General features: G+C 47.6%; 1 protein-coding gene across 1 annotated transcript in view; it reads right to left on the reverse strand.

Moving 5' to 3' along the window:
• RSPO3 (R-spondin 3) overlaps positions 1-5,990 on the reverse strand; it is a 92,633-nt gene extending 86,643 nt beyond the window's left edge. Inside the window, exon 1 of the mRNA XM_054393150.1 lies at positions 5,879-5,990. Coding sequence (XP_054249125.1) covers positions 5,879-5,975 — 97 coding nt within the window. The 5' untranslated portion in view covers positions 5,976-5,990. The remainder of the gene's footprint in view (positions 1-5,878) is intronic.
• Positions 5,991-27,190: the final 21,200 nt, after the last annotated feature.

The raw sequence follows: 27,190 nt of genomic DNA on the forward strand, positions 1-27,190 counted from the left end.
AGTTCAGCCTCCAAAATGAGACCAAAATATATTATTAATTTTTGGTTTTTTTATTAGTTTTTATATCTCCCCCACCAGGCTTTCGCAACTTGCAATTTAATTTCAAGAGCTAAAGGGACAATTTGCTGTTGGAGGGGAAAAAAAGGAAAAGAAACCAAACTTCTTAAGAAGCTCCACAGTTTTCAGAAATGAGTTTTCCTAACAGTCTCTCTCTACAAATGACTGAACATGAAATGGCAGACAGCCTCTGAACCTCAGCGACAAACAGCAGTGGCCAAAGCTTTAGCACAATGCCTTTAGCAACCAGATACAAAAAGGAGCAAGTTAAGCAAGAGATAAGGAGTAAGTCTGATTTTTAATCCTAGCTCAGATTTATTAGGGAAAACTTCAATTATCTTCAGTAAAAAAAAAAAAATAAAATTTACAGTAGCAGATTCACAAAGGCTGGAATCGCTCATAGCAAAACCTAACAGAAGAAATTCATCTCCCAGTTGATTTTATTGACTTCAGTTCTTCTCCTGTGCTAAGAAAGAGGTTGCCTCCCACACAGGTTATACATATCACAGTTTGGAAGGGTATGGAGCCTTGGGTTTGCCTATACAAGTGTTGCACACGGTTGGATCATGCCATTTTGAAAGCACTCTGCCACAGGGATTCTTCCCAACTCAAAATGTTTCCTGAGATCCTCCAGAAAATGAGCCCTCTCCAGCTCCCTGCGACTGTCTCCCTTGAAAGCAAAGCAGGCAAGTTCAAGCTCAAAAACCATCTCATTAGTAACAGCAAGATTTTATTCTGCTGCAAGGAGAAACAGGGTTTTGTCTATGTTTATTGATACACCACCCTACACATCAAGGCCTTTGAGAAGTTTTGGTACCTAAAAGCTTACCGGGAATTTTACGTAGTAGAAGAAATGCTCTCCGAAACTGAAAGAAACTGAAAGAAACTGAAAGAAACGGAACAAAACTTCAGAAATTGAAAGGAAATTTGCAATTATCACCCTTTCAGATGTCAGCTATGAGGTGGAGATTGGTCTGTACTCTCTTTTAGCCTCTTGGGGTAATAACTCATCTCGTTCCACACGCAGCTGCTGCGCTTCAAGCGCACAGAGCGATAAAAACCACCGCACAAGCAGGCGATCCTTACAACCCCTTAGTAGTGATTTGCTTCTGATATTTAATTATTTAAGATCTCACTGCAGCAAAACACATCCATGGCTTAGGAAAAGGCCACAGAATGGTTCCCTGTCTGCTTTCCTTCCTGGGGACTGCAGTTGGAATTTTACAGCCTATTTCGAAACAGACAGGATCAGGTCCAAAAAAAAAAAAAAAAAAAACAAAACCCAACAAGAGAAATAACATTTTGCTGAAAACAAAAAAAAATTTCCAAGATGCACTTGCCACCAGTAAAACGTTTACCCTGACAATATGAATTGGAAAATATCAATTCAAAATAAATAAATAAAGGGGTAAAATCATCAAGGGCCTACAAATAGTTTGAAAGAGAATGCTGAAGAATTTCATCCCACCCAAGGACAGATTCAGCGTCCTTGATGGTTGCTTGCTTGGTTAATTTCTGCTTTAAATGATTGAGCTCAGGTATTAAAATGATTTCCTTTGTTAAAAGCTGTATTTATGTGCCTAATCTGTTCTCTATTTTGTACAGAATACACCAGTTTTATCTATTTTATAGAGAACACCTAACATTACCATCTGTGCCACGCCAATCCTAAATGTGCATCAGTAATATGTAGAGATGGATGATGAGCTATGAAAGAAACTGCTCCCAAAATGCAGTCTTAATTTAACTAATAATGGAATTCCTCTTTCCTTGCTGAGCTTTTACCTAGGGTATGAAGGAAATTAAGATATCATTTTACTAGTTTGCTTTCTGTCAGTTCTCCCCTAGACCCTTATATCTTACAGAACTACGATTTCCAACGGGCTGTTAACACATCTGAATTCTGAATTAATAATTAGTTGCATTCAAATGAAGCTGCAAAGACAAAGGGTTTGCAGAGTGCAGCCTGGAACTCATGGCCATGACCAGATGCTGGAAGACCTGCACCAACGGAAGAACCGATGGAGGGGCGACCGAAGGAGCGATTAAAAGAAGGACGGAACAAACGCTGCAATGATCACTTCTGAAGCTGGGACTCCTTTGAGCTCAAAAAGGGAAAAATTTCCACTACAGCAAATTCAGGACGCAGTTACCAGCATCCCATAGTGATGAGCTACCCAAAAACATACATGCTGGTAGCTCTACAGCCGAATTGCTGCTCCACTAAGTCACGCTCATAGTTTTACTCCCAGGACTCATAGTACAGATGAAGATTTTTCTATCACTTTGCTTATTTTGGAGATTTCCAAATTTAGTCCATGGCTCACTAGTAGTCCTTGGGGTCATGGCGAATGTTCTGCTGGTCATTCCCCGACCCATAGCAAATAGTGCTTCATTTCCGTCAGTGGAAAGGTCAATGAGGAAGGTGCACAACTGTCAGTACTAAGTTTTAAGGGTTGGTGGTGGCCTGCAGAGCAAAAATATTTGGGAACTATTGACTTAATCTTATTTTTTTTCCTGAGCAAACTGCAGTCACTGGCAGATCCATCGAACTTCTGATTTATTGCTATGTTAAGTCTACGTTCGTCTGCGTATTTATTTCACTTGTAGGACCTGAACGAGCAACTCAACTCATTCCTCTTAATTGCACTTATCAGAATAAATACCAATCCCTTTGCTAATGATATGTTTGCTTTTGGACTTTTATTGATCTTATCTGCTGTGTCTAAAGAAGGACCTGATCCTCTGCACTTCACAACGGACGTTCTGCCTCTGCACAGCTAACTACGCACTTACAACTGATCATGAGAAGGAAATTTGGGATGATCAGACTGGAATTCTCAGGAGGAATTTGGGAAGGAGTGGAAGGAGTTCAGACTAGATTTTTCTCCTAGTAAAGATTACTCTAGCAATATAGGTATAAAATAAGTAATGCTTCAGAACTAGTAAATTAAGAAAAAATCTTCAATTTATAGCTTAGCACATTCTGAGTTAGTTCAGGCTCCATTAGTCATTTATCTTAAAATGCAGGAGTCTACAATATTAAATATGGAGTGGAGGACTCAAACATGAAACAAAATTAAGTGGCGTGGGTTCCATGACTGTATTTAAAAACACATAGGTTAAATGTAAATAAGCAAACATTTCCCTAGCAATGGGGTTAGGAAATTAAGCTTAAAGGAGACTTTCTGGGCAAAAGAAACAGAAACCTAGCAAAAGTCTTCTATGCAGCAAATTAATTTGACAGGTGTCTTCTTTATCAGCACATTAGCTTTTTTTTCTTTTTTTTTTAATCACTCAGAGCAATTAATAAGATGTTTGGGTTTTTTTAAGCCACAACCATCAGTGCAAGTGGCGACCGTCGCCTCTTTCAGAATAACTTTCAGAACCACTCACACACTGAATGGTGCTTCACACCACCCAACCAGTAGCTACACCAAGGTATGTTTTACACCTGGCTCAACCTGAAGACCTTGGCCTGTGGACAATGTACACCACACCCAGCTGAGGTGTTCTGATGGTTGCCTTCACCTCCAAAAGGATGAGCCTGACTCTTACTAGCTGTCGCTTTCTAGACACTTGTCCCACTGTGAATTTAACTTAACTCTTCCATTTTAACCAGAAAACTTTGAGCAACTACTCAGTATTTCTTCTACCTTGTACCAACCAGCTCATTTGCAACCAGCTCCTCCACCTCGATTTTACCCAAAATTACACTGCTAACGAGGCTGCCTAAGAAGGACCAAAGTATATCAACGTGGGCATGAGGAGCACAATGTCCTCTGCTCAGCACCAAGAATGGGAGGCAAGGAGGGTGACCTCGGTCGGCGACCTGCTTTCCCCCACCAAAGGGGAGACTCTAGGAGGGGAGCAGCGGCCAAGCCGAGCCGAGAAGCGCCGAGCCGAGCGCAGCTGAGAGGAACCCAGCCAAGCCGAGCCCAACTGAGGCCAGCCGAGCTGAACCGAGCCCAGCTGAGCCTAGACGAGTTGAACCGAGCTGAGACAAGCCCAGCCCGGCCGAACCGAGCCGAGCGGAGCCGAGCACCTGCCGCGGCGCTGCCCGGCGCGGCACAGGACAGCAGAGGTCGCCGCTGGCCCGGCTCTGGCCCGGCGAGACGCTCACCAGGTGCCACAGCAAGAACCGGCGGAAAGCGATGGGCTGCTCCTCGACTCTCGCCCCACGGGAAGGGGTCTTGCCCAAACCCTCACCAAGCTGTACCCCCTCCAGGCACAGGGGCTGAACCCCTCCAGCAGCCTCCGCCAGGGTGGGCAGCAGCATCTTGCGGGCTCGCGTCTGCCAGGGGTTAAAGGAGTGGGTGGGAAGTGATGGAGGCTGCGGAGCCCTCCCTTGCCAAGGATAATAAATCGGATGCCCTGACATGTTTTACTTAGCCCTTAGTGCTCCCTCGCTGCGCGGCCGCGGGGATGGGAGCGCTGCCGCCCCGCTCTTTCTCGTCCTGGGCTCGGCTTTAGGGGCACTTTAGGTGAATCGAACCTTGTGTGCAGGAGGCAAATCATACAAAGGAGGCTTTCAAGAGCTAGCCATGCCAAGCAGAAGGGAGCGAGAGCTGAGCAAAAAAAAACCCCATTAAAATAATAACAACCCCCCCTCGCGCTCCGTTCTGTCCCTGAGGAGGTAACTCAGTTACTTCTTGCTGATTAAACGCAGGCTGCTGGGGTTTATGACATTTCCTCGGTGTTTGCAGCTGTCAGGGAAACGGGACAGCCATGAGCAGCCCCTTCGCGGTAGGTGCGCAGAAAATGCTCCCCACCCCTCCCCAGGAACAGCGACGGGGGCGATGCAGGCGGGTGGTCAGGCAAGACCGTCCTGGTGCCCCCCGGTTGCCTCATCTCACAGCCGTCGGCGGGGCTCTGCCCGGGGGTGGTCACAGCAGACCGAGGTCCTGGGTCCTACAGGAGCCCCAAGCCAGAGACGGACCCCCCGGTCGCCCGCAGCAGCGCCCCGGACCTTGGACAACACCTTCCCCGGGATGCAGCTCGTTCCTGCCTCCTTTCTCCGCCTGCCCGATGCCGGGGTCACGACTCTGCTCTCTGCATCTTCTCCTCCGAACGGCTGCACCCAAGGATGTGCTGCGAGCACCCCTGGGTGCTGCCCCTCACCTCCTCCTGGCTCCGTCCTGGCCTCCCTTGGGCCCCAGGCAGCATTGGCCGGGGGCTGGCCAGGTCGGAAGAAACAAGCTCCCTTCATCCCATGGGATTTAAAAAGCCCCCAGAAAACACTAACATTAAAAAAATCAGGGGGCACGGCACGGGGACAGTGCCTCTGGGTGACCCACGGGCTGCTCGGACGGTGCCACCGAAGTGACTAGAAGCGAATGAGGGCTGGAAGCCGGAGGGGATCCCAGTCCCCTCTTCGCCTCGCCGCGCACAGGCTGAACCCATAGCCATAGTTTGTGCTGCGGGCTCTTGGGGTGAAGGCTTCTTGACCCGGCTGAAGAAAGACTCTTAGGGCATCACGGCAAAAAGTTACCTGTGGTGTCATCGCGCTTTCCCTTAAGGAAGTTGGGGGGGAAAAAGCTAAGAAAGGACGTTCCCCTTTACCAGACATTAGAACATAAAGGAGCATACACAGGTCTTGCCGGAGCCAGCTCTGCTCATCCCGGTGAGGTGACAGAGACAAGCAGAAAGAGCTCAAAACTCGCCTTTATCCCTCCAACTCAATGAAACCGCCCGCAGATCCGCCCGAACTTGCTTCCGAGAGCACTGGCCCAGACGGCGGAGGCACAAGGACCCCCCGGACAGGTGAACAGCCCGACGAGAGGAGGCAGAAGTTATCAAAGGATAAATCTCTTCCACTTACTTCTTCCCTGTCGCCGTACCCTGGAGGCGTGCTGGCTGCCAATGTATTCCAGAAAGTTCAAAGTGATAAAAAACCAAGAAATCAGTCGCAATTGCATAGTAACCCTTTGAGAGTTCGACTTCTCCTTTTCGTTCTTTTTTTTTTTTCTTTCCTTTTAAAAAAAAACAACACCACCACCAAAAACCAAACAACCAAATAACCCGGGGTGGTAGGCGGCAAGGGATGAACACAGCAGCAAAATACCTGCAGTGAGATCCAAAGCTTGGGCTTGGCTGGCTTGATGTCTTTTTGCCCTTTTTTTTTTTTTTAGCTTTTCTTTTTTTTTTCCCCCTTTCTTTTTTTTTTTTTTTTTCTGGGAATTTTTTTTCCCTTCCTCTCTTGCTTTTCCTATTGCACTTTCCAAGCGTCCTGCCCGCTACCTGCCGCAGACCTCAGAAGAGGGGAGTCAGCAGCGCAAAAGAGCCGAGCAGCCGCCGCCGGGGTCCATGCCGGCCCGATGGCCGGCAGCATGATGCGGGGGTGCCGGGGGTGCGTGTGTGTGCGCCTGGAGAGAGAGGTGCCGACGGGATAGATGGATGGATGAAGGGATGGATGGATGGATGGAGGGATGGCGGTGGCAGAGGAGTGTTGCGAGGGCGGGAGCGGCGGGGGGGCAGGAGGAGGACCCAGCCCCGGCCGCCGCCGCTCCGGAGCAGCCGCTCTCTGAGCCGCTGGGCACCGCCAGCCGCCGAGCGCAGGTGGGCCGGGCCTCCCCGCTTCTCCCGCCCGCTGAACAGGAGCCCCCCGGGCTTCATGCGGGAGCTGCTCCGGAGCGAGTCAACTCCCCCCCCGCCACCCACCCCGGGGGAGAGGCACCGGGGCGGGGCGGGAGGAGGAGGCGAGCCCCAGCGCCGCGGCACGGAGCGGGGAGGCTCCTGTTTCGGGGCAGCGGCTCCCGGGGCATCCTCCGCCGGCGGGACTAGGCAGGGAGAGCGGCTCCTGACGGGTCCCGCGGGCGCGCTGCTCCCCGCGGAGGGCGGAACCGGGACTGGGACGGGTTGGGGCAGGGGAGGGCGGCGGGGCTCGGGCAGCCCTCGCCTGGAGGGTTCCACTCGCCTCATCGGTACCGCCGGCGCTACTGGTTTCCCCGCCGGGATGTCGCTGCCTCCCGTGCCGCTGTGGCTTGGAGCCCCCCTTTCTTTCCCGCTTGCTCTTTGGGGACGGGACAATGTGCTCGGCTACTTCCCCGCGGGAGGGGACACAGCGCATCACCCTTCTCTTGCCCGCATATGCCCCCCACCTCTCTGCTCAAAATGGGGACGGGAGCAGGGTGAGGGGTCTCCGACTTCCTCTCCTCTAGATTTGTTCCGTTGTTGCCTTTACCCCTCCCCAGGTATAGGGATATCCCGGCCTGGCTCCTCCGGCGGGACGCGTGTCCCGTCGGGGACGGGAGCCGGCTGGCAGCGGGACTGGGCCGAGGATGCCCGGAGCCGCCCCCCGCCCCACGGCGGGACCCTCAGCACAGCCCCGGCAGTGAAGCTCGGCTGCATCTAGGCGAAGCTTGGCCTCCTCTATTTGACAGAAGGGTATCGCGTTTCTCTTCTCCGACAGAGGTTTTTTTTTTTTTTTTTTTTGTTTTTTTTTTTTTTTTTGCGGGGTGGGGGGGAGGGGGAATCAGAGGGCTAGAAAGGGGAGAGTTGAGGCTAAATCAGGGGAAACCCGATGACTTCACTGCACCTTTTCTTGCATCACTTCTTATCTCAGTGGCAATCGCTGACATGAGAGAGATAACCAGATAAAACAGCGCTGATTACATCAGGAACCTCAGTGGTGTGAGGAGCAATCACTCTATTTGTAACTGTTTTCCTCAGTCTTCCCCACCCCCCCCACCTCACTGCCCTTCTCAGAGCTGTTAAATATCTGTACCATAAAATGTGGGGGATTTAAAGGTCTGTGGGAGGCTCCCTTTGAAAAGGACTCTGGGGAAAGTCTTTCTAATCCAGGATACTTGAGCCGGATGGGGTGGGATTGCCAGAGAGGCATAAAATAAAAGTTGTTCTGCAGACAAGGAGAGGGGCTGACATGAGGAAAGTGCTTTCGCCTGGGTGTTTTGTTTTGTTGGGAGACTGAGATTTCTCCTGTGCTAGTATCTGCGTGTGCGAATTTCTGAGCGGAATAAATAAACAAAGCTGGGGAGAAAGGATGGACGCAGGCGTGTGAGCCAACCTGCAGCCAGCCCACCAGCTTGCTCCAGCACCAGTGGGCAGAGAAAGCATGTCAAAAAATAAACGCTCTGAGAGAAACATCAGGAAAACATTAAACAAACTGGGAGTGCACTCCCTCTCCTTGCCCTGACAAAGCACGGCTGAGAAACTCCGCTCGCCGCCTCTCCAGCCTCTTGCCCTGCTCCGGTGGGGGACTCATGGGGTGAACGTGTTGGGAGTCAGTCCCAGGGCTGCCCATGAGCCTTGGCAAAACCGTCTCGTACGGTGTGTGCTGAGTGAGGACAGCGTATGCATGAGAGACCAGCAGCGAGGGGTGAGAGGTCGCCTGTTTGCTGTGGAAGCAAGGCAGAGAGCGGGGAGGAAACAAAAGCTGCGCCTTGACTTGAGATGGGATCTGAAAAGAAGCAGGGCGAGAGGACTCCAAAGAGCCAGGTTACTCACCCGCCCCCTCCCCAAAACCAGCTCCATTAGGGAGGAAAAAAAAAAACAAACCACCCAACAACAATAACAAACCCAACCCATAAACTGTTACTGCCGCTCTGCGATAAAAGGAGAAGATTTATATTGCAGAAATGTGTGGAAGGAGGCTTGTTCCAGGGCAAAATTCTGGCATGCAGCGCTCTGTTTATGTCGCTCATCCCGATGAGATATCGGTGGCAAAGTTCAGGCTGACATCAGCCCTGGGGAGGCAGAGCCAGCGGCCGGGCTGGGCTGCGAGGGCCGCACAGCTGTGCGCCGGTGCACGGAGTGGCCATCGGCACCCGCATCGCTCGGGAGCAGCCTCCCAAAACAGCCTCCCCTCGCCAGGCCAGGGGACGTGAGCAGCCAGCAGCCGTGCGCAGGGTGGAGGGAGCTGGGTGTAGCATTTTCCTTGCGACTGAAACAGGAATCAGAAGCAGCTCCCGGGGTGGTTTTGTGCGCCTCGCTGTTTGGGGGTTTATTTTTGTCCCTGTCCTTGACAAGGAGGTGGAACTAGATGATCTTTTAGGTCTCTTCCAACCCAAACCATTCTACGACTCTGAAGAAAGTGAGGAGGGGGAGAATGGCTGATGGGCTGTGTTGTTGCTGGAGAGTCAAACATGTCTGAGCCCTCTGTTTTACTGAACTGCATTAAAACCAGCAGCAGGAGACTGTAAAATCAGCTAGGTATTGCTTTTGTTTGCCTTTTTTGTTGTTTTGTTGTTTGTTGTTGTGTTTTTTTTTTTTAATTAAAAATAATCCTTTAGCCAAAGAGGAATAGTGTGGAGGATTTACTCCTGCAGCTCCTGCTCAGCACTTTCCCTGTGTGACTTTTCTATGGCTAGAAAAATCACAGAATTGTTTTGGTTGGAAGAGACCTCTAAGATTGTCCAGTCCCACCTTAAAAATTGTTCATTTCAGTGCTCTGTAGAGCTAATAAATTGGGGTGGGAGAAAAGAGGGTGACCTCAAGATGCTCAGATTATATCAAAAATAAGTTGATAATATTCAATTAATAGCTGATACCCTGCTTGCTTGCTTAAAACGGCACTCTAGTCATAAAAACTAGCCATGTGAACAGGACAGCTGAATGCTAACCCTTTGTCATTCTTCTCTAGACTGGAAATAGTTTGTGTAAGTGAACAAAAGGGTCACTAATTTGCCTTTTCAACTTGGGAAACACAGTAAAGAAATGAAAGGCCTTGGATTACTTCTGATACATAACTTGAAAACGAAGCACACTGTGTCCGATGCAACCCCCTTGGTTTTTAGGTGCTGCACAGGGTGTAGGTGGCATAGGGCAGACTTCACCACCAAGCAGGTATCCACAGGAGCCTTCCCACAGCAATGTCTGATGAAAGGTTAGAGGGCTGGAGCAGAGCAAAGGCTGCACAATCTGACACATCTACTACTTGTTAAACACCAGCAATGTTCTTGGCACTGCACAGGACCCCAAACCATGACGGTCTTTGCCCCAAGAGTTTTCTTTTCCTGTGCAGGCTAAGAGAGAGAAGCACAAAGTGGTTAAGGCTTGCAGAGAGGCACAAATAGGTAAGAAATGACCCCAGACACACACATGTTTAAGTGTGAGCAGTGAGTACATGTGTGTCTGTCTGTGTTACTAGTCTTTTCCATATTTCCCAATCTGGCAGGAGTTACATTTCTCTGTTTCCTAACACAACCCATTTGTTCTTTAGCCATATTCAATGGAGGAGGTTAATCTTCTGTAACATCACCAGTGTTCTCAAAAGCTGTTAGCATCACAAAAAAGAAAATTAGAATTGCATCCTCCAAATAAATCCCCCCTCAAAAAAAAAAAAAAAAAAAAAAAGAAAAGAAGAAAAAAAGAGGAGTGAGGAGAAATGCTTTGCTCACAGTAAGTGGAACCTAGGAGAAGAGATATAATATATATAAAAAAACCCAAACAAACAAACAACAAACTAATTCCTACAGTTCCAGTCCCAGGAAAATGTTTTTATGCTCCAGATATTTCAAAGATGCAATAGCTGCACATTAACAAAGTGTGCAGTAAGGAACAGTCCTACCCTGGCACCAAATAGATGGGATGACCTAATTGATTTTTCCCATCTCTGACTTGTGCAATTCCATCATTGTCATAAAATCCCGGCACAATCAAAGGCTGCAGGATTGGGCCCTAAATTAGCATGTGGGTCTGGACTATCCCTCAGCCTGGGCAGGCTCCAAAGCCTGCTGCTGTCAGCTTGACCCTTCATCAGTCTGAGAGAGGTTTGGATTTGGTCTTCTGGATCAAACTGGAAGAGGGCTGAATTATTGTTTTATTGTACGTAGGGAAAAAAAGAAAGCATATTTGTGGGGAAAAAACACATGGACAAATTCTGCAGCACAAACCATCCAGATGCAGTTCAGTTAAGAAAGTCAACCAGGAAGGCCTTAAAATGAGAAATTTTTTGGCACAGGGGAAGTTTTAGCAGCTGATGGGAGGATGATCAAACCGTGCTAAGTCATTGTTTCCCTGTTTTCATCTATCAGTTGGTTGTCTCTGGGACTTGGGATCAGATTGTAAAACCTTTGGGATGCAGACCATTTTTGCTCTTTGGATACAGAATCTGTGCCTAGAGCAACTGTATCTACGAGGAAAAAAGAAATGTCAGCACTGCCATGGAATTTCTCTGCATTTGGGGTGTAAATCCTCGAGTTAGAGGTGATTAACATAAATGTTTTTGTAGAGGACACTAAGCTGAACAAGAAGAACGCTCTTGGGTCTGGACTGACTTGAACCACCCAGAAGGCAGTACCAGAAGATCTGCACTGGTTTCAATTTAAGCATCACTTTGCCCAAGTGGTGACAGCACAGAAGGTGGAACTGGGTAGAGCTGGAGGATGTGAGTAACCAACAAAGGTTCCACAGGACTCTGACACATCAGTTTGTCCAGGCAGTGACTTTGCTATGGTTTGGGTATTTGGGAGAGTGATTCCCAACACCTAAGCCAGGAGTTGTTTCCTCACTTTGGCACTGCTTCCTGTGAATTTCTCTGGTGGTCATGTCAGCCTAAATTAATCCCACACTTGCACAAGCAACTTGCTCATTCCCACTTCCTGGTATGTGCTGGTCCAAGCATTAGCAGTCAAACATTGGATTAGAGAAATACAAGGCTGCAAAATACAGAATCCTGCCAGAAAAAAAAAAAAAAAAATAAAAAGAGGAAAAGCAAAACCCAAACCAGAAAAGCTTCTCTGCAGCAGATGCAGTTCCCTGCTCTGGTTTACCGTGAGGAAATGGGAATTAAAAGGCTGGTATGTAAAATAGTAAGGGCATGGAGTGTCTCAGAGGGGTCAGTGAAGCAATCTTACTGCTGAAGGTGAAATGACAGATCTAGGGTAGTCTGGAAAGGCAGAACGATGACAGATCCAAGGTCCTCTGGAAAGGCAGGGAGTAGAGAAGCCTTTTTCTTAATGTCTGTGCTCATACTGCAGTGTGGGTGATGGGCATGTTGTCCAGTGTGCATACAGAGGACAGGCAGGAATGAAGAAGGACAGTGGTGCCCAGTAGGAACAGAGTTCATAGGCTGCAGCTCCAGCTGTCCTCAACAACCCAACTCCATCCCATTGCCAGGAAATCCTGCACAGTTCAGCTCTAGTGACCTGGAGGTGTAAGAGCTACTACAGGGCTGGTAGTAGCTGTGGGTGAGGGACTCTGCAACCACTGTCACAACATAAGGCATGGAGTGGGCAAGCATGGGGTGACTTGCCCTGTGCTAGCAGGGAAGGGCAATAGGAATTTGGCTGAGCCACACAAAATGGGTCTTGGGTCCTATGTTAACAAATAGACTCCAAACAAATGTTTGGGTTGTAAAAGCGTTCTAAGATCATTAAGTGCAACCCTCAACCCAACCCCACCATGGCCATTAAACCATGTCCCCAAGTGCCATGGCCACACATTTCTTCAATACCTGCAGGGATGGGGACTCCACCACCTCCCTGGGCAGCCTGTTCCAATCCCTGACCACTCTTTCAGCAATGATTTTTTCCCCTAATCTTCAACCTAAACCTCCCTTGGCACAATTTGAGGCCATTTGCTCTTGTTCCATTACCTGTTACTGGGGGAAGAGCCTGACCCCCACCTCACACCAGCTTCCTTTCAGAGAAGAAACTGTACTGCCCCTTCTGAACAAACCTATCAGGACTGACACAGGAGGAAAAGTTGTTCCACTGGCCATACTTTGTGGCAGTTAATTCAAATTTTGTCAGGAAAAGACAGCTGTTATTGCCTTTAAAATGTCACAAGAGATGGTCCTTCCTTAAAGGTTGGACAATGTGTCACCTGTACTTGTTCCCTGAAACAGTTCAGTAACAGATGATTGTAGACAGGCAATGGTGAGCAATCAAGAAACACTTCTTAAGTGCTCCTCTTGCTTATTTCCAAGTGCAAATTGGATGGTGCTGAAAAACTGTAAAATGGGAGTCCTGAAGAATGTTTTTCTCTGGCTTTGGCTAAAAAGGGAGGATGGGGCCAGTCTTTGGGTTTTTTTTTTCAGTGGTGCCCACTGACAGGACAAGAGGTAACAGGCACAAACCTGAACATAGGAAGCTCCATCTAAACATGAGGAATGACTTCTTTATTTTGAGGGTGATGGAGCACTGGAACAGGCTGCCCAGAGAGGTTATGGAGTCTCCACCTCTGGAGTTATTCCAAACTCACCTGGACACCATCCTGTCCAACCTGTTCTGGCAGGTGGATTGGACTCAATGATCTCCAGAGGCCCCTTCCAACCTCTACCATTCTGTGATTCAGTCTGTGACTGTGGTGCAGCACAGATATGGTACTCTAGAGGAGACCCTTTAAGTCCAAGCTGCTGTGAGTCCCTATGCCAGGAGGAAGCAGACACATATGTTGCACTGACATGAGCTGAAATGAGCCCTTGCAGCTGTCCAAAGAGAAATAGTTGCCTCAGCCAGAGCCTCACCACTTTTGTGTACCTTGCAGTGTGTTTCTGACCACTGCTCATGACTGGGAATATCCACACCATGCTTTCATTCTGGACTTAGTTCTTTTTCATGTGAAGCTGCTGGCTGGTAGTGGGTTGACAGCAGTTTAGTGATGTGGACCTTCTGCTTAGCTAATATCATCACCTACTGCTTTGTACAAGTTACCAACCAGGCATTAGACAACTACAGCTTGAAAGCCCAGTTTGGAGGCATTTTCACCTTAGGAGTAATGAATCCTACCTTGTAGGCACAAGACTTTGCAAGTGACATCCAACACACACCAGTTAGATGTCTAAACTGCCTGATTAAACTGTGAGGATAGCTGCAGCCCTCCAAAGTGCTGCCAGAACCAAGACTTGTCCTGAACTGAGAGCCAGCAGGAGCTGGCGATAAGGAAATACCCACCTCAGCTGGGAATAGCCATCCCTGCCTGACCCAGCCAGCCTTCTCCATCCAGGGAGAAAGTCAGACCCTTTCTTTCAAGAGTCATATTTCTCTTCTCTCTTCTCTTCTCTTCTCTTCTCTTCTCTTCTCTTCTCTTCTCTTCTCTTCTCTTCTCTTCTCTTCTCTTCTCTTCTCTTCTCTTCTCTTCTCTTCTCTTCTCTTCTCTTCTCTTCTCTTCTCTTCTCTTCTCTTCTCTTCTCTTCTCTTCTCTTCTCTTCTCTTCTCTTCTCTTCTCTTCTCTTCCTCTCCTCTCCTCTCCTCTCTTCTCTCTCTTCTCTTCTCCTCTCTTCTCTTCCTCTCTCTCTCTCCTCTTCTCTTCCTCTCTCTCTCTTCTCTCCTCTCCTCTCCTTCTCTTCTCTCTCCTCTCCTCTTCTCTTCTCCTCTCTCTCTCTCTCCTCTTCTCTTCTCTTCCTCTCCTCTCTCTCTCTCTCTTCTCTTCTCTCCTCTCCTCTTCTCTCTCTTCTCTTCTCTCTCCTCTCCTCTTCTCTTCTCCTCTCTCTTCTCTTCTCTTCTCTCTCTTCTCTCTCTCTCTCCTCTCTCTCTCTCTTCTCCTCTCCTCTCCTCTCCTCTCCTCTCCTCTCCTCTCCTCTCCTCTCCTCTCCTCTCCTCTCCTCTCCTCTCCTCTCCTCTCCTCTCCTCTCCTCTCCTCTCCTCTCCTCTCCTCTCCTCTCCTCTCCTCTCCTCTCCTCTCCTCTCCTCTCCTCTCCTCTCCTCTCCTCTCCTCTCCTCTCCTCTCCTCTCCTCTCCTCTCCTCTCCTCTCCTCATTTTCTCCTTTTCTCTTTTGTTTTCTCCTACTGTCTCTTTCTCCCCACTCTTTTTCTCATTTCCTCATTTCCTTCTCTTTTTTCCTCCTTTCCCCCCTCCTCCTTTTCTTTATTCTCTCTTTCCCTTCCCTTTCTCATTTTTTCTCCTTTTCTGTTTTTTCCTCCTTTTCTCTTTTGTCTTCTCCTTTTCTTTCTTCCCCCCCCACTCTTTTTCTCATTTCCTCATTTCCTTCTCCTTTTTCCCCCTTTTCTCTTTTCTCCTCTCCTTTTCTCTTTTTTTTAAATTCTCTCCTTTCCCCCCTCCTTTTCTCCTTTTCCCTCCTTTTCTCTTTTTTTCCCCTCCTTTTCTCTTTTGTTTTCTCCTTTTCTTCCCCCCCCACTCCTTTTCTCACTTCATTTCCTTCTCCTTTTTCCTCCTTTTTCTCTTCCCCCCTCCCCTTTCCCCCTTTTTTTTCTTCCTTTTCTCTTTTTTCCCCTCCTTTTCTCCCCACTCCACCCCTAATTTTCCATTTCATTTTCTTATTTTTTTTTTCTTTTCAGAGTCCCCTCTAGGATAACAAACCAATGGTAATAAGATGTGGCCAGTGTGTGGACCTGTTGTGGATCTGTGCTTTCATGTGAGTGCGATTCAGGGTACCCCACACCCTGGGCTCCCAGCTATGGGATTCTTCAGCTGGAGTCTCTCTGCAGGCTGCTTACTGCCTCTTTTACCACCACACAGCAAAGCAGACCAGGTTCTTGGTGTCAGACCCTAAGAAGGAACTGATTGTAAGGCACATGAAGGGAAGTCTTTATTTCTGTCTCTATTTTTAATTATTGCTTACACATTTCCCATCAAATGGTGATTTATGAGCAGAAATTGGTATCTCCTGGCTGCATATATCCTAATCATTAAGCAAAGGCATTAACATTACCATTTTTTTTTTCTGTCCCTGTTTTGTAAAGCAGCTGCTTGCTGGGAGGAGTCTGGTCCCACTAATGCCTGGGTCCAGCTCCCCAGTGAATTTAGCTCTGCTCCACTCAGCTTTGGCCCACAAGCTGCTCCTGCAGGAGTCCTGCCTGGGCTGGCCTTGGGGCTCTGCAGGGGCTGCACTCTGAAGAGCATTCACCCCAAACAAGAACACTGTGAGTTTAATTAAGTGCTTCCAGACTGAAGCTGCTGCTGAGGGTGATTCTTAGACCCCAGCTTTCTGCACAGCCATCACAATCCCTGCTTGGATCAAACTCCTGATACCGACCTGCTTTAATGTGCTTGCAGAATCACCTACAGCTCTAACATTCAGGACACTGCAGGGAAGACTTCCACATTTCCTTACACGACATTGTCCCACCAACCTGTAATCTGAAACGTAAATAAAATCTCCAACTGCTTACTATTTGTTAATTATCTTTAATAACTGACTGTTTGAGAGAGTTTTAGTACCCAGAGACTCATAGGAAGGCATCTAGAGCAGCATTTTGCAGGCAGGACTTAATGATCCGTGCTAAGAAATGGTCTACAGCCATTTATTTACAACACGTGGAGTTAAGAGTGGTTTTCATCTGCACCATTAGCTTCTGCAATTGTTGCTGTCAAGTTCTTTAAGGGAAGCCAGGCTATTTGACCATGGGGTATGGATGTAAAGGGCACACGTACATGCAGAAACCTCGAAAGCTAATTTTGTAATATGGAGTCAAGCAGGGCATATGGTAGATAAGAGTCCCCTTTCACATTCTAACACAGGATGGAGATTTCTTAACAAAGGCAATAGAGTTGCAAAACAGCATGACTTTGTTGCAGCTGGTAATTAATGAGGTGCTAAAAGTGCCTAAACAGAGGATCGCAGACAGAGAATGCATGACTCAAGAGGATAAGAAGCCCCCATCATTTCAAACAACAGTGTCATTTAAATAAACAAGCGGCGAGCCCCTGTCTTGCTGGGGTGGGAATGGTGCATTAGCAGCCAGCCCTGCAGCAGCACCCACGTTAGCCAGGGCTTTCCTGCCTGGGAGAAACCAGTTGTGCTTTGCCGACTGCAGTTCCAACCCGATGTGCTTTTCCGAGAGCCTCAAGGTGTGAAACATTTGTTTAATCCCTTGTTGTGGAGTGTGTGTGTAAATCACACACGACTGCTCTTCTGGTGGCATCTTAGGCAATTCTAGAATCAAAGGGCAGTGATTGCCCCGAGGGCTGTTACCAGCTACGTGCTATGCAGGATGGAGTCTACCTGACAAGCTCTTTTTTTTCTCTCTCATAAAAGATATAATTTCTGTGTTCTTAAAAGTATAAATCATTTAGTTTACACTTTCTGATTTCCCCCCCTTTTTGCCACTTTAACAATGGGAGATTTTGTGTCATCCTGCACAGCACTCCAGGATTATTATTATTGCTTTCTCTTTCTTTCTTTCTTTCTTTCTTTCTTTCTTTCTTTCTTTCTTTCTTTCTTTCTTTCTTTCTTTCTTTCTTTCTTTCTTTCTTTCTTTCTTTCTTTCTTTCTTTCTTTCTTTCTTTCTTTCTTTCTTTCTTTCTTCCTTTCTTCCTTTCTTCCTTTCTTCCTTTCTTCCTTTCTTCCTTTCTTCCTTTCTTCCTTTCTTCCTTTCTTCCTTTCTTCCTTTCTTCCTTTCTTCCTTTCTTCCTTTCTTCCTTTCTTCCTTTCTTCCTTTCTTCCTTTCTTCCTTTCTTCCTTTCTTCCTTTCTTCCTTTCTTCCTTTCTTCCTTTCTTCCTTTCTTCCTTTCTTCCTTTCCTTCTTTCTTTCTCTCTTTCTTTCTTTTTCTCTCTCTCTTTCTCTCTCTCTTTCTCTCTCTCTTTCTCTCTCTCTTTCTCTCTCTCTTTCTCTCTCTCTTTCTCTCTCTCTTTCTCTCTCTCTTTCTCTCTCTCTCTCTTTCTTTCTCTCTCTCTCTCTTTCTCTCTTTCTCTCTCTCTTTCTCTCTCTCTTTCTTTCTTTCTTCTTTCTCTCTCTCTCTTTCTTTTCCTAAGCAAAAGCAATTCGAGTTCAAGTATGATATAAAAATAGCAAAGGTTTATAAAGTGTTTGCCCTGCACTGTTTACTTTCTTTCCAGCTAAACATTTATAAATAGATTGACAGAAGTGTGGCAAAGCACCAAAGTCATCCACTGAAAACATTTCCTAAGAAACTATAATGTGAAAGGGGAATAAAGGAGCACTTTGGGAAGTGATGTTTGTCAGTGAATTCTTTTTTGTGTAGGGGGATATGATGCAATATGTCAAGTTGACCCTTTGGAATCTATGGCACAGTGATCCAAATTTATTCCTGGAGGGACTGCAGAGCACTACACGTGTTGGAGTCAGATTGAATTTATCTACACATTTCTGTAGCTAAAAAGACTCTAGGTTTGGGGTTGTTTTTTTTTTTTTTTAAATTATTATTATTATTTATCCTTTTGTGGCTTTAGAAAACCAGTAACTAAGAATCCATCAGATGCTGGGAAGTGATGGAGCTAGTTAGTAAGACATCCAGTTTCTCCATATTCAGACCCAGGCAGCTACAGTGTATTTCAAGTTTATTTCTCCCACTCAGGTATCTTTCTGTCTTTCTACAGGGTATAAAGAGAGAAGAAAATTTGTGCATGTCCTTTATTCCTTCATCATTTATTACATATGAACCTTAGGGAATTAATGTGATGTTCTGTTTGTTTTTCATTAGCAACAAGGACAGACCTCCTTTGGAATGCCCTGTGTCTTGTTTCCACCGGGCTGCAAATTCTGTTGTTTTTTTCTGGACCACCTTATCTTCTGCTCAGTGTCTTACCACTACTTGTAATCATTTGTAGCTCCCCCAGAGTGAGCAGTAGTGAGACCACTGGGAGATACAGAGCATGGCTGAACATTGATGTTTCCTCTTGTGTTGTGCACAGCAGTTGTGCACACAAAGGAGCTCAACCAAAAGACTTGTGAAGACTTTGGTGGCTGCACTGACATTGCCTGTTTTGAAATAGGTAACTGAATCTCCTTCAGGAAAAAAATAGCCATCTGGGATCTGCAGATGTTGCACCACTGGGCTGAGGTTGATTGAATCCCCAGGGCTCAAAGTGAATGAAGCTTTGAGGGTGGCAGAGCCCTTGACCAGGCTGCCCAGAAAGTTGTCTTCTCTGGAGGCATTCCAAACCCACCTGGAAGTGTTCCTGTGTGTTGTACTCTGAGTGACCCTGCTCTAGCAGTGGGGTTGGAGTAGCTGATCTTCAGAGGTTCCTTCCAACCCCCACCATTTTGTGGTTCTGTGTGGACTTGTACACAACTGGATCCTGTCAGGCTTGGATTTACCCTGCTCTGACTCACCACTACAGACCAAATGAAAGCCCTCCTGCTGCCTTCAGCTGATGAAGACAAAGAGAATTTACCTGTTCTGGAAACTGCAGACATATACTCTTATGGCTCTTTCACCTCTTAGTAGCAAAGATTTCCTTTTGTTTTCTGGTCTGTGTGAGGTTTTGTAGCAAACCTGGACTGAGTCCTGCAGGGTGACCAGCACCCAGCAGAGAGCTCTGCTGAAGGAGAAGCTGCTGGGCACAGAGGGCTTATTGCATTTTGGAGAGAAGCTGGTTTTGCTGGGACTGCCATGAGAGAGTTCCTGCAACAACAACAAAAAAGGCATCTCCTGTATCAAGCTTTTCCTTAAAAATACTCTAGAGGGAGTCAAATCTAAAAGTTTATTTTATCTTTTAAGTATTACAACTGCAGCTCCCTCTTAAAAAGAAAAAAAGTTCTATTTGTTTCCTGTTTGTTTATTTTAAGCCTGTCTATGAGCACAGCATTTTTGTTTGAAAGTGTTTGTCCACTTTCAGATGAGATATGTGCTAATAGTACTTAAGAGGCATTACTTGGAGTGATGTGTCACTGTCACAGCAATAAAGAGCCTTTGAAACCAGCAAATACCAGTTTTAGCTTTGAAGGAACCAGAGCCTTAGGAAACAAAAGCAGAAAAGAAAGTGAAAGAGTTTCACATCCCAGAGAAATGGAGGTGCTGGCTGTGTCGAAGATCGGTTTCTGCTTAGGATCACAGCAGTACCTGGGGACCCCCCAAGTCTGTGACAAGGTAATGACATATTAGAAAGGTAACTCTGGGTCAGATCTAGCATCCCTTCAGCTACACACTTGGGTGAAGGCTGTGAACTTACCCTGCTGTGGTTTGAGCTGTCCTTTGCTTTCAAGTGGTCACTGGGTTGTGGTTTTAAGAATTAAACCTGCACTGAGGTGGGAGGGAAGGGAGGGCTGTGCCACTTCAAAACTCCTCCTGGGTGCCAGGCTCAGCTGGCGCAGAGCTACCTCTCTTTAGCCTCACTCTGTGTGTGAATCCAGTGTAGCAGCAGACTGGAAATTTTCTGCTTTTATTTAGCTTCCCCTGTTACAGCTGCTAAATGTCTCCTGGCTTTCTGACAACAGCAGAAAACAAGCATTTGTCAGACACCCATGAATTCAATCCCTTCCCTTAGAGGAGAGAGCAAACAACGCTCAGGAGGTTCCCTTCTAGAGATTCCTCAGTGCTCATCGAAGGAATTACGCCCACTGCCTCATGGAAAAGACTATCTGGTGTCTGGAAACCCAGCAGCTCCACAAATTCCCTGACATCTAAACACCCAGCAGAGAAAAGGAGTGGGAGGCCAGAGCTTACAGTTGAATTTCAACCTGGTTTCACTCATCAGTGAACACAACCTGATGTGACTCTGCGAGCCTTGTGCTGCCAGGGGATCCCAAGTTGTTCTTAGGGGAAGGGAGAAGGATGTGGGAGGAATAGTCATGGGGTTAGAAGGGAGCCCTCATGTCTGCATAGGCACTTATCATCTGGGCTGCTTTTGTAGTGGAAAGACACAGGTATGGTCTACCTGATTTATTTGTCTTATGATAGATGTCTAGAAAGAGCTGAGTTGGATTGTGGCTTAAAATATGTGAAAGCCTGAAGTCAGATGAAATAACTTCCCTTCTGCACTGCTGTGTGCAGACAGAGGGACATGTAGAGGGAAGCTCAGGTAGTGTATGAGAAATTAAAACTTAGCTCAATGACATTTCTGATTTCCAAGATTAGTCTTGTTGGTTTTGTTCCATATGGATCTGAGGGATTTTGAAGAAGCCCCTGGAAAGCCCTTCTTATGCCTTCCTTATCCTTATCATAGAATCATAGAATTGTTAAGGTTGGAAGGGACCTCAAGGATCATCCAGTTCCAACCCCCCTGCCATGGGCAGGGACACCTCACACTACAGCAGGTTGCTCACAGCCACATCCAGCCTGGCTGCAAAAACCTCCAGGGATGAGGCTTCCACCTCCTCCCTGGGCAATCTATTCCAGTGTCTCACCACCCTCAAGGGTAAGAACTTCCCTTTCCTTCTCATGCCTGTGCCTCCTGGGATGATGATGGTGCCTGTCTCTTCTGTGGGAAAACCATTCTCATGCCCCTCTTGGCCATCATACTTACTGTGGGCCCTGCAGCAAGAAAATGAATGGGACATCAAAGAGTGTTCATCACTGGACACAGGCTTCTCCAGTCCATCACCTGCAGCTCCCAGCTCTGGGCCTCCAGAGTAGCACATTGCTCAGATTGCTCTCACTGCCTCTCTGGTTGGCACCAGGAATGGGTGGCTACATCTCTGCACAGCAGCTGAGCATCCCTGTCACTGCAGTCTGGAGAATATGCAGCCTGGAGAATCTGCAGCCTGGAGGATCTACAGCCTGGAGGATCTCCCTGTGATAGTCCCCCTGCTGGAAAAGTCCTAGCAGATTTGGGAGAAAGGAAGTAATTGGTCAGAGACCACAGAGTCAGCCAGGTTGGAAGAGACCTCCAAGATCATCAAGTCCAACCGATCACCCAACCCTAACTAATCAACTAGACCATGGCATGGAGAGTCACCTCAATGTTCCTGTTGGGAGCCTGGAGGGGCAGGAGCTTGGTTCTCAGCTCTCCATATCCTCAGAAGGTGCCTTACCCTACCCAACCCAACCCAACCAACACCAACCCAGTGCTGTCTGTCTGGTTCTGGCTGGAAACTCTCCAAGCTTGCCAGACACCCTCCATAAAAACTTCAGGATTTCCATGAGAAACTTCATCTTCCACCCTCCCCCTGCTCTTGCAAAGCTGCTAGACTGAAGACTCTAGTTAAATTCCTCAGCAGTATTTTTCCTTCTGCTCTTTCTAACCATAAAATTGAGCCTCCCTGAGGACCACCATGGACCACAGGACCAGTGGATGAACTGTGGTTGTGTTTTTCAAACAAATCAGCTGGGTGAAGAGGAAGCCAGGGTTAATATGAAACATTGCCCTACACCTTTCATTGTCTCAAAGAACATATTTTCGTTCTCTCTCTCTCTCTTTCCTGCTCTCTTTTTCTTATTTTTCTTGGTTAAATGAGATGGATCAGGTTTTCCAAAGATCATGAAGAGGAAATGCATCTCCTGGTGGTATTTTTTTATGTCCAGAAGTTGACAGCCCAATGTGACATTCAAATCCTAGCATCACTTCAATGTCATAAAAGGATATTTTATTTAAATTAGATGGTTGGCTACTGCCTTTCCTCAGCTATGCTTTTATAATTAGATAGAATATTTCATACTTTTCATCTTTGGAGTACCTTATAAACACTTACTTATCAATCATAGAAACACTGAATGGTTTGGCTTGGAAGGCACCTTAAAAATCATCCAGTTCCAACCCCCTGCCATGGGCAGGGACACCTCCCACCAGCCCAGGTTGCTTAGGCCTCTTCCAACCCAGTCTTGAACACCTCCAAAGAGAGGGGATCCACAACTTCCCTGGGCAACCTGTTCCAGTGTCTCCCCACCCTCACTGTCAAGAATTTCTTCCTAATCTCCAATCTTAATCTCCCTCTTCTAATTTAAAGCCATTCCCCCCTCATCCTGTCACTACAAGCCCTCATAAAAAGTCTTCATAGTAACCTTGAGAAATACCATAGAATCATAGAATGGTTAGAGTTGGAAGGGACCTCAAGGATCATCCAGTTCCAACCCCCCTGCCATGGGCAGGGACACCTCACACTACAGCAGGTTGCTCACAGCCACCTCCAGCCTGGTTGCAAAAACCTCCAGGGATGAGGCTTCCACCACCTCCCTGGGCAACCTCTTCAAGTGTCTCACCACCCTCATGGGGAAGAACTTCTTCCTAACATCCAATCTGAATCTCCCCATTTCTAGTTTTGTTCCATTCATAGAATCATAGAACCATAGAACCAGTCAAGGTTGGAAGGGACCACGAGGATCAGCCAGTTCCAACCCCCCTGCCATGGGCAGGGACACCTCACACTAGGTCAAGCTGGCCAGAGCCCCATCCAGCCTGGCCTTAAACACCTCCAGGGATGGGGCGTCAACCACCTAAGTTCCCCTTAGTCCTATCACTACCTGCCACATGGTTGTTATCATCTCCATGAAGAGAATGAAGACAGGGGGGACCCAGTGAAATTCACACTTCCCTTAGAAGCTGCCCACCAGCAGTACTTCTGTTGTGCTGCTGCTGCTGGGAGGTGTGGGCTGGAGAAGCCAGCAGCAGCCACCAGCATGGATTGCAAACACTCCAGCCTGCCCTGGGCCACAGCTGGGTGAGATGGTTGCTAAATTACCAGTGATCAGTCCCAACAGTGTCACAATTATTCCTACCTATTGGTGGAACTGCAGGAGTGGGAATGTTCTCTTGGACCAAAATCAGTCCAGACACAGCAAAACAGACTTGCCCATGACCAAGCCTATTAGCTATTGCAACACAATTCTTGTGTAAATAGTCCCATTAAATTCAGCTGGAATGATGAACTCTTCACTCAGGATGCTCTGGAAGTCATGGCTAGGTTGTGGAGAGGTGAAAATAGTAGTGCCAGTAATTCAGTTTAAATGGCTTTTCCTGTTGTTTTGGTGAGTTGTTTTTTCTTCTCTCTTTTTTTTTTTTTCTCCCAGAGCCATTGTTGATCTTGAAAGCAGATGACTCCAAGCCTGTCTTCTCCCTCCTGGAGGACCTTGTTGCAAACACTCTTGCATGGCAATGGGGACCTGCTTCCCACAGGGACTTGGAGGGGAAAAAAGGCAGAGGGCATGTGGCAAAAAGTCAGGGATGGTGGACAGTCCTTCAAGGACAGGTTTGGGCTCCCCAGTTCAGGAGGGACAGGGATCTGCTGGAAAGAGTCCAAAGGAGGGCTACAAGGGTGATGAAGGGACTGGAGCACTGCCTGGGGAGGAGAGGCTGAGAGCCCTGGGGCTGTTCAGTCTGGAGAGGAGAAGACTGAGAGGGGATTTAATAAATGTTTATAAATATCTGAGGGCTGGGGGTCAGGAGGGAGGGGACAGGCTCTGCTCAGTTGCACCCTGGGATAGGACAAGGGGCAATGGATATCAACTCCAGCACAGGAGGTTCCACCTCAACATGAGGAGGAACTTCTTCACTGTGAGGGTCACAGAGCCCTGGAGCAGGCTGCCCAGAGAGGTTGTGGAGTCTCCTTCTCTGGAGCCTTTCCAGCCCTGTCTGGATGTGTTCCTGTGTGACCTGTGCTGGATTCTATGCTCCTGCTCTGGCAAGGGGGTTGGACTGGATGATCTTCAGAGGTCCCTTCCAACCCCTAAGATCCTCTGATCCTGTGAGCCTGTGAATGTGAGCAGTATCAGCCCCATGAGGTGCTGCTTAATGATAGAAACACAATGCTGCCATCAGCCACATCCATGCTGTGGCCCACATTTGTACTCTCAGGTGGTCCAGTCTAGGGAATCCTTCCAGTTGTCTGCCTCAGGACAAGAATGTCCACATATATATATCTCTAAACCCATTTCAGGGCAGCTAATTAACTTTACATTTATAACCAGCCTTTATTTTGCAATAATCATCATCCCCCAACATTTTGGCTTCACCTAATTTAGGAAAGGGTGAAGTCAAACCCATCTGAGTCCCTGCACAGATATTTTTATTTCACTTCTAAAATTGGCTCACTTTAATTCACTTAACAGCTCTTCTTGACAGTTAAAAAGGCATTTTAGAAGAGGCAGAACTACCTCATCATTGAAGATTTATGTCAGCTATTAAAGCCATGGAGAATGCTGCACTGGGGCAGATTATGTTGCCTCTGCCCTCCTGGGGATTCTCATTCCTGCCTCTGCAAAGCTTTTCCTAAATGATTGCCCAAGACAAACCCTGCAGTATTTGCAGATTCAGAGTGGTTACCACAGAATCACAGCATGGTAGGGGTTGGAAAGGACCTGTGGTGACCATCAAGTCCAACCCCCCTGCCAAAGCAGGGCAGGTCACAGGGGAACACATTCAGGTGGGTTTTGAACATCTCCAGAGATGGAGACCACCTCTCTGGGCAGCCTGCTCCAGGGCTCTGCCAGCCTCAAAGTGAAGAAGTTCCTCAACATGCTTTGATGGAATTTCTTATGTTCAGGTTTTTGCCCTGTCTTGCCCTGTCACTGGGGAGCACTGAGAAGAGTCTGACCCCAGCTTGCTGACACCCACCCCTTGGATATTTGTAAGCATTCATAAGATCTTCCTGCAGCCTTTCCTCTTCTCCAAGCTAAACAGCCCCAGCTCTCTCTGCCTTTCCTCAGATCAGAGATGTTCCAATCCCCTCAGCATCTTAGTGGCCCTGTGCTGGATTCTCTCCAGAAGTTCTTTGTCCTTCTTGAGTTGAGGGAGCCCAGAAATGGACACAGTACTCCAGGTGAAGCCTCACTAGCACCCTGCAGAGGGGGAGAACCTCCCTCAACCTCCTTATGCTTGTGCTGCTCCAGAAGTCCCTGGTTCAGCTAAACTGCTTACACACAGCACCCTATGAAGAGGTTGTTTAATGCCCAGGCTTAAAGAGGAAAGTTCTCTTTTTTTTTTGGCCTTGCTTTTCTGACTCATCAGTGAAAAAAAAAAAAACCACTGAGGCGCTCTCCTATCCCTTGCAAAATCTCACATCATCAAAATGCCCTCTGGCAGCTAGTGCCTGTGTGAGAGGAAAGAACACAAGGGCACAGAACTAAGCTCAACTGAACTTTCTTCAAATTGGAGGAAGAAGGAAAATACCTTGAAGAAGCAGAGGGATAGAAAAAAACACCAAATGTGCAATCTGAGCTGTTTTGCAAACATCTTGCTTGTGGCACTGACATTTTCTGGTGGACTTTGGTGGAATTGGGTCCTGAATGAGTATGAGATGTGTGTTAAAGACAGGTCTGCATGGTCAGCATTGACATCTGCACCGTGGTTTGTTAGTGGTGTGCAGTTTATGTGGCTTGCAGGGTATCTGTGCCATGGGTAAAGAGAGATGTGAGCAAAAACTGTGCTAATCAGGGGTGATTTCATGAGAATAGGGCTGGACCACTTTCAGCACCTGCTGGGGATCCAGGAGCAAAGTAGTTCACAGTCTCACAGTATATCAGAGCCTGGAAGGGACCTCAAGAGATCATCAGGTCCAACCCCCCTGCCAGAGCAGGATCACCCAGGGTAGTCTGCACAGGAATGCATCCAGGTGGGGTTGGAAAGTCTCCAGAGAAGGAGACTCCACAACCCCCCTGGGCAGCCTGTTCCAGGGCTCTGTCACCCTCACTGGAAAGAAGTTTCTCCTCATGTTGAGCTGAAGTCTTCCGTGTTCAAGTTTCAACCCATTGTTCCTTGTCTTATCACTGTGAACCACCCAACAGAGCCTGGCCCCCTCCCGTTGACACCCACCCCTCAGCTATTGATAGACATTGATCAGATCCCCTCTCAGCCTTCTCTTCTCCAGACTAAACAGCCCCAGGGCTCTCAGTCTCTCTTCACAGGGCAGATGCTCAAGTCCCCTAAGCATCCTCCTGGCTCTCCCTTGGATTCTCTCCAGCAGTTCTTTGGAGCTGCTTTGTTTGAGGATGAATCCCAAGCTAGGAAGCCCTGCTGGGCTTGTGCTGGAGCCTGCTTGGAGAGCCTTGTGCTGACCCATCATATCTGCCTTAGGCAGAAGATGACAAGAAGGCAGAGACCCAGCTGAAGCCTGGCCTGATGTAAAAGCTCTTATCAGCTCCTGGGTGCCCATGTAGTCATGGCACAGGTGCGTGAAGTGGCAGCTCCAGTTTGGGATGGTGGGCACTGCCCCACAGGACCTGAGCTGAGTCTGTGCTCCACATACCCCCACTCATCTCTGCCTTTTTGTATGATCTGAGCTTCTCCCCAGGTCCCTGCCCTCCTCAGCTTTCACTCCCACCTCTAGACAGCACAGGGTTAAACTGGATCTGTTGGAGCGACTGAGCCTAAGCCTCAGCTTTCATTTTCCTGCAGCAAAAAAGCTGCAGAAGAGGCTTTGGTAGAGATTGGTCTGACTGGGAAAAGAAGTGTGCATCTGAAGATTAAGAATCAAAATGCCACCCTGAAATGAAACCCCCAGAAAAGACAGGGGAAGAGTGAGCAGAAATACATCCACTTAACGATGCTCCAGACTGGCTTGGTGGCAGCCTGCTGGGGCCAGTGCCCTGGGTTAATGGAGTCACCTCTCACCCCTGGAAACTAGTTTAAATCTTGCCTTAGGGTAATAAAGAAAAA

The sequence above is a fragment of the Indicator indicator genome, chromosome 27, assembly GCF_027791375.1.
Source record: "Indicator indicator isolate 239-I01 chromosome 27, UM_Iind_1.1, whole genome shotgun sequence".
Taxonomy (NCBI): Eukaryota; Metazoa; Chordata; class Aves; order Piciformes; family Indicatoridae; genus Indicator; species Indicator indicator.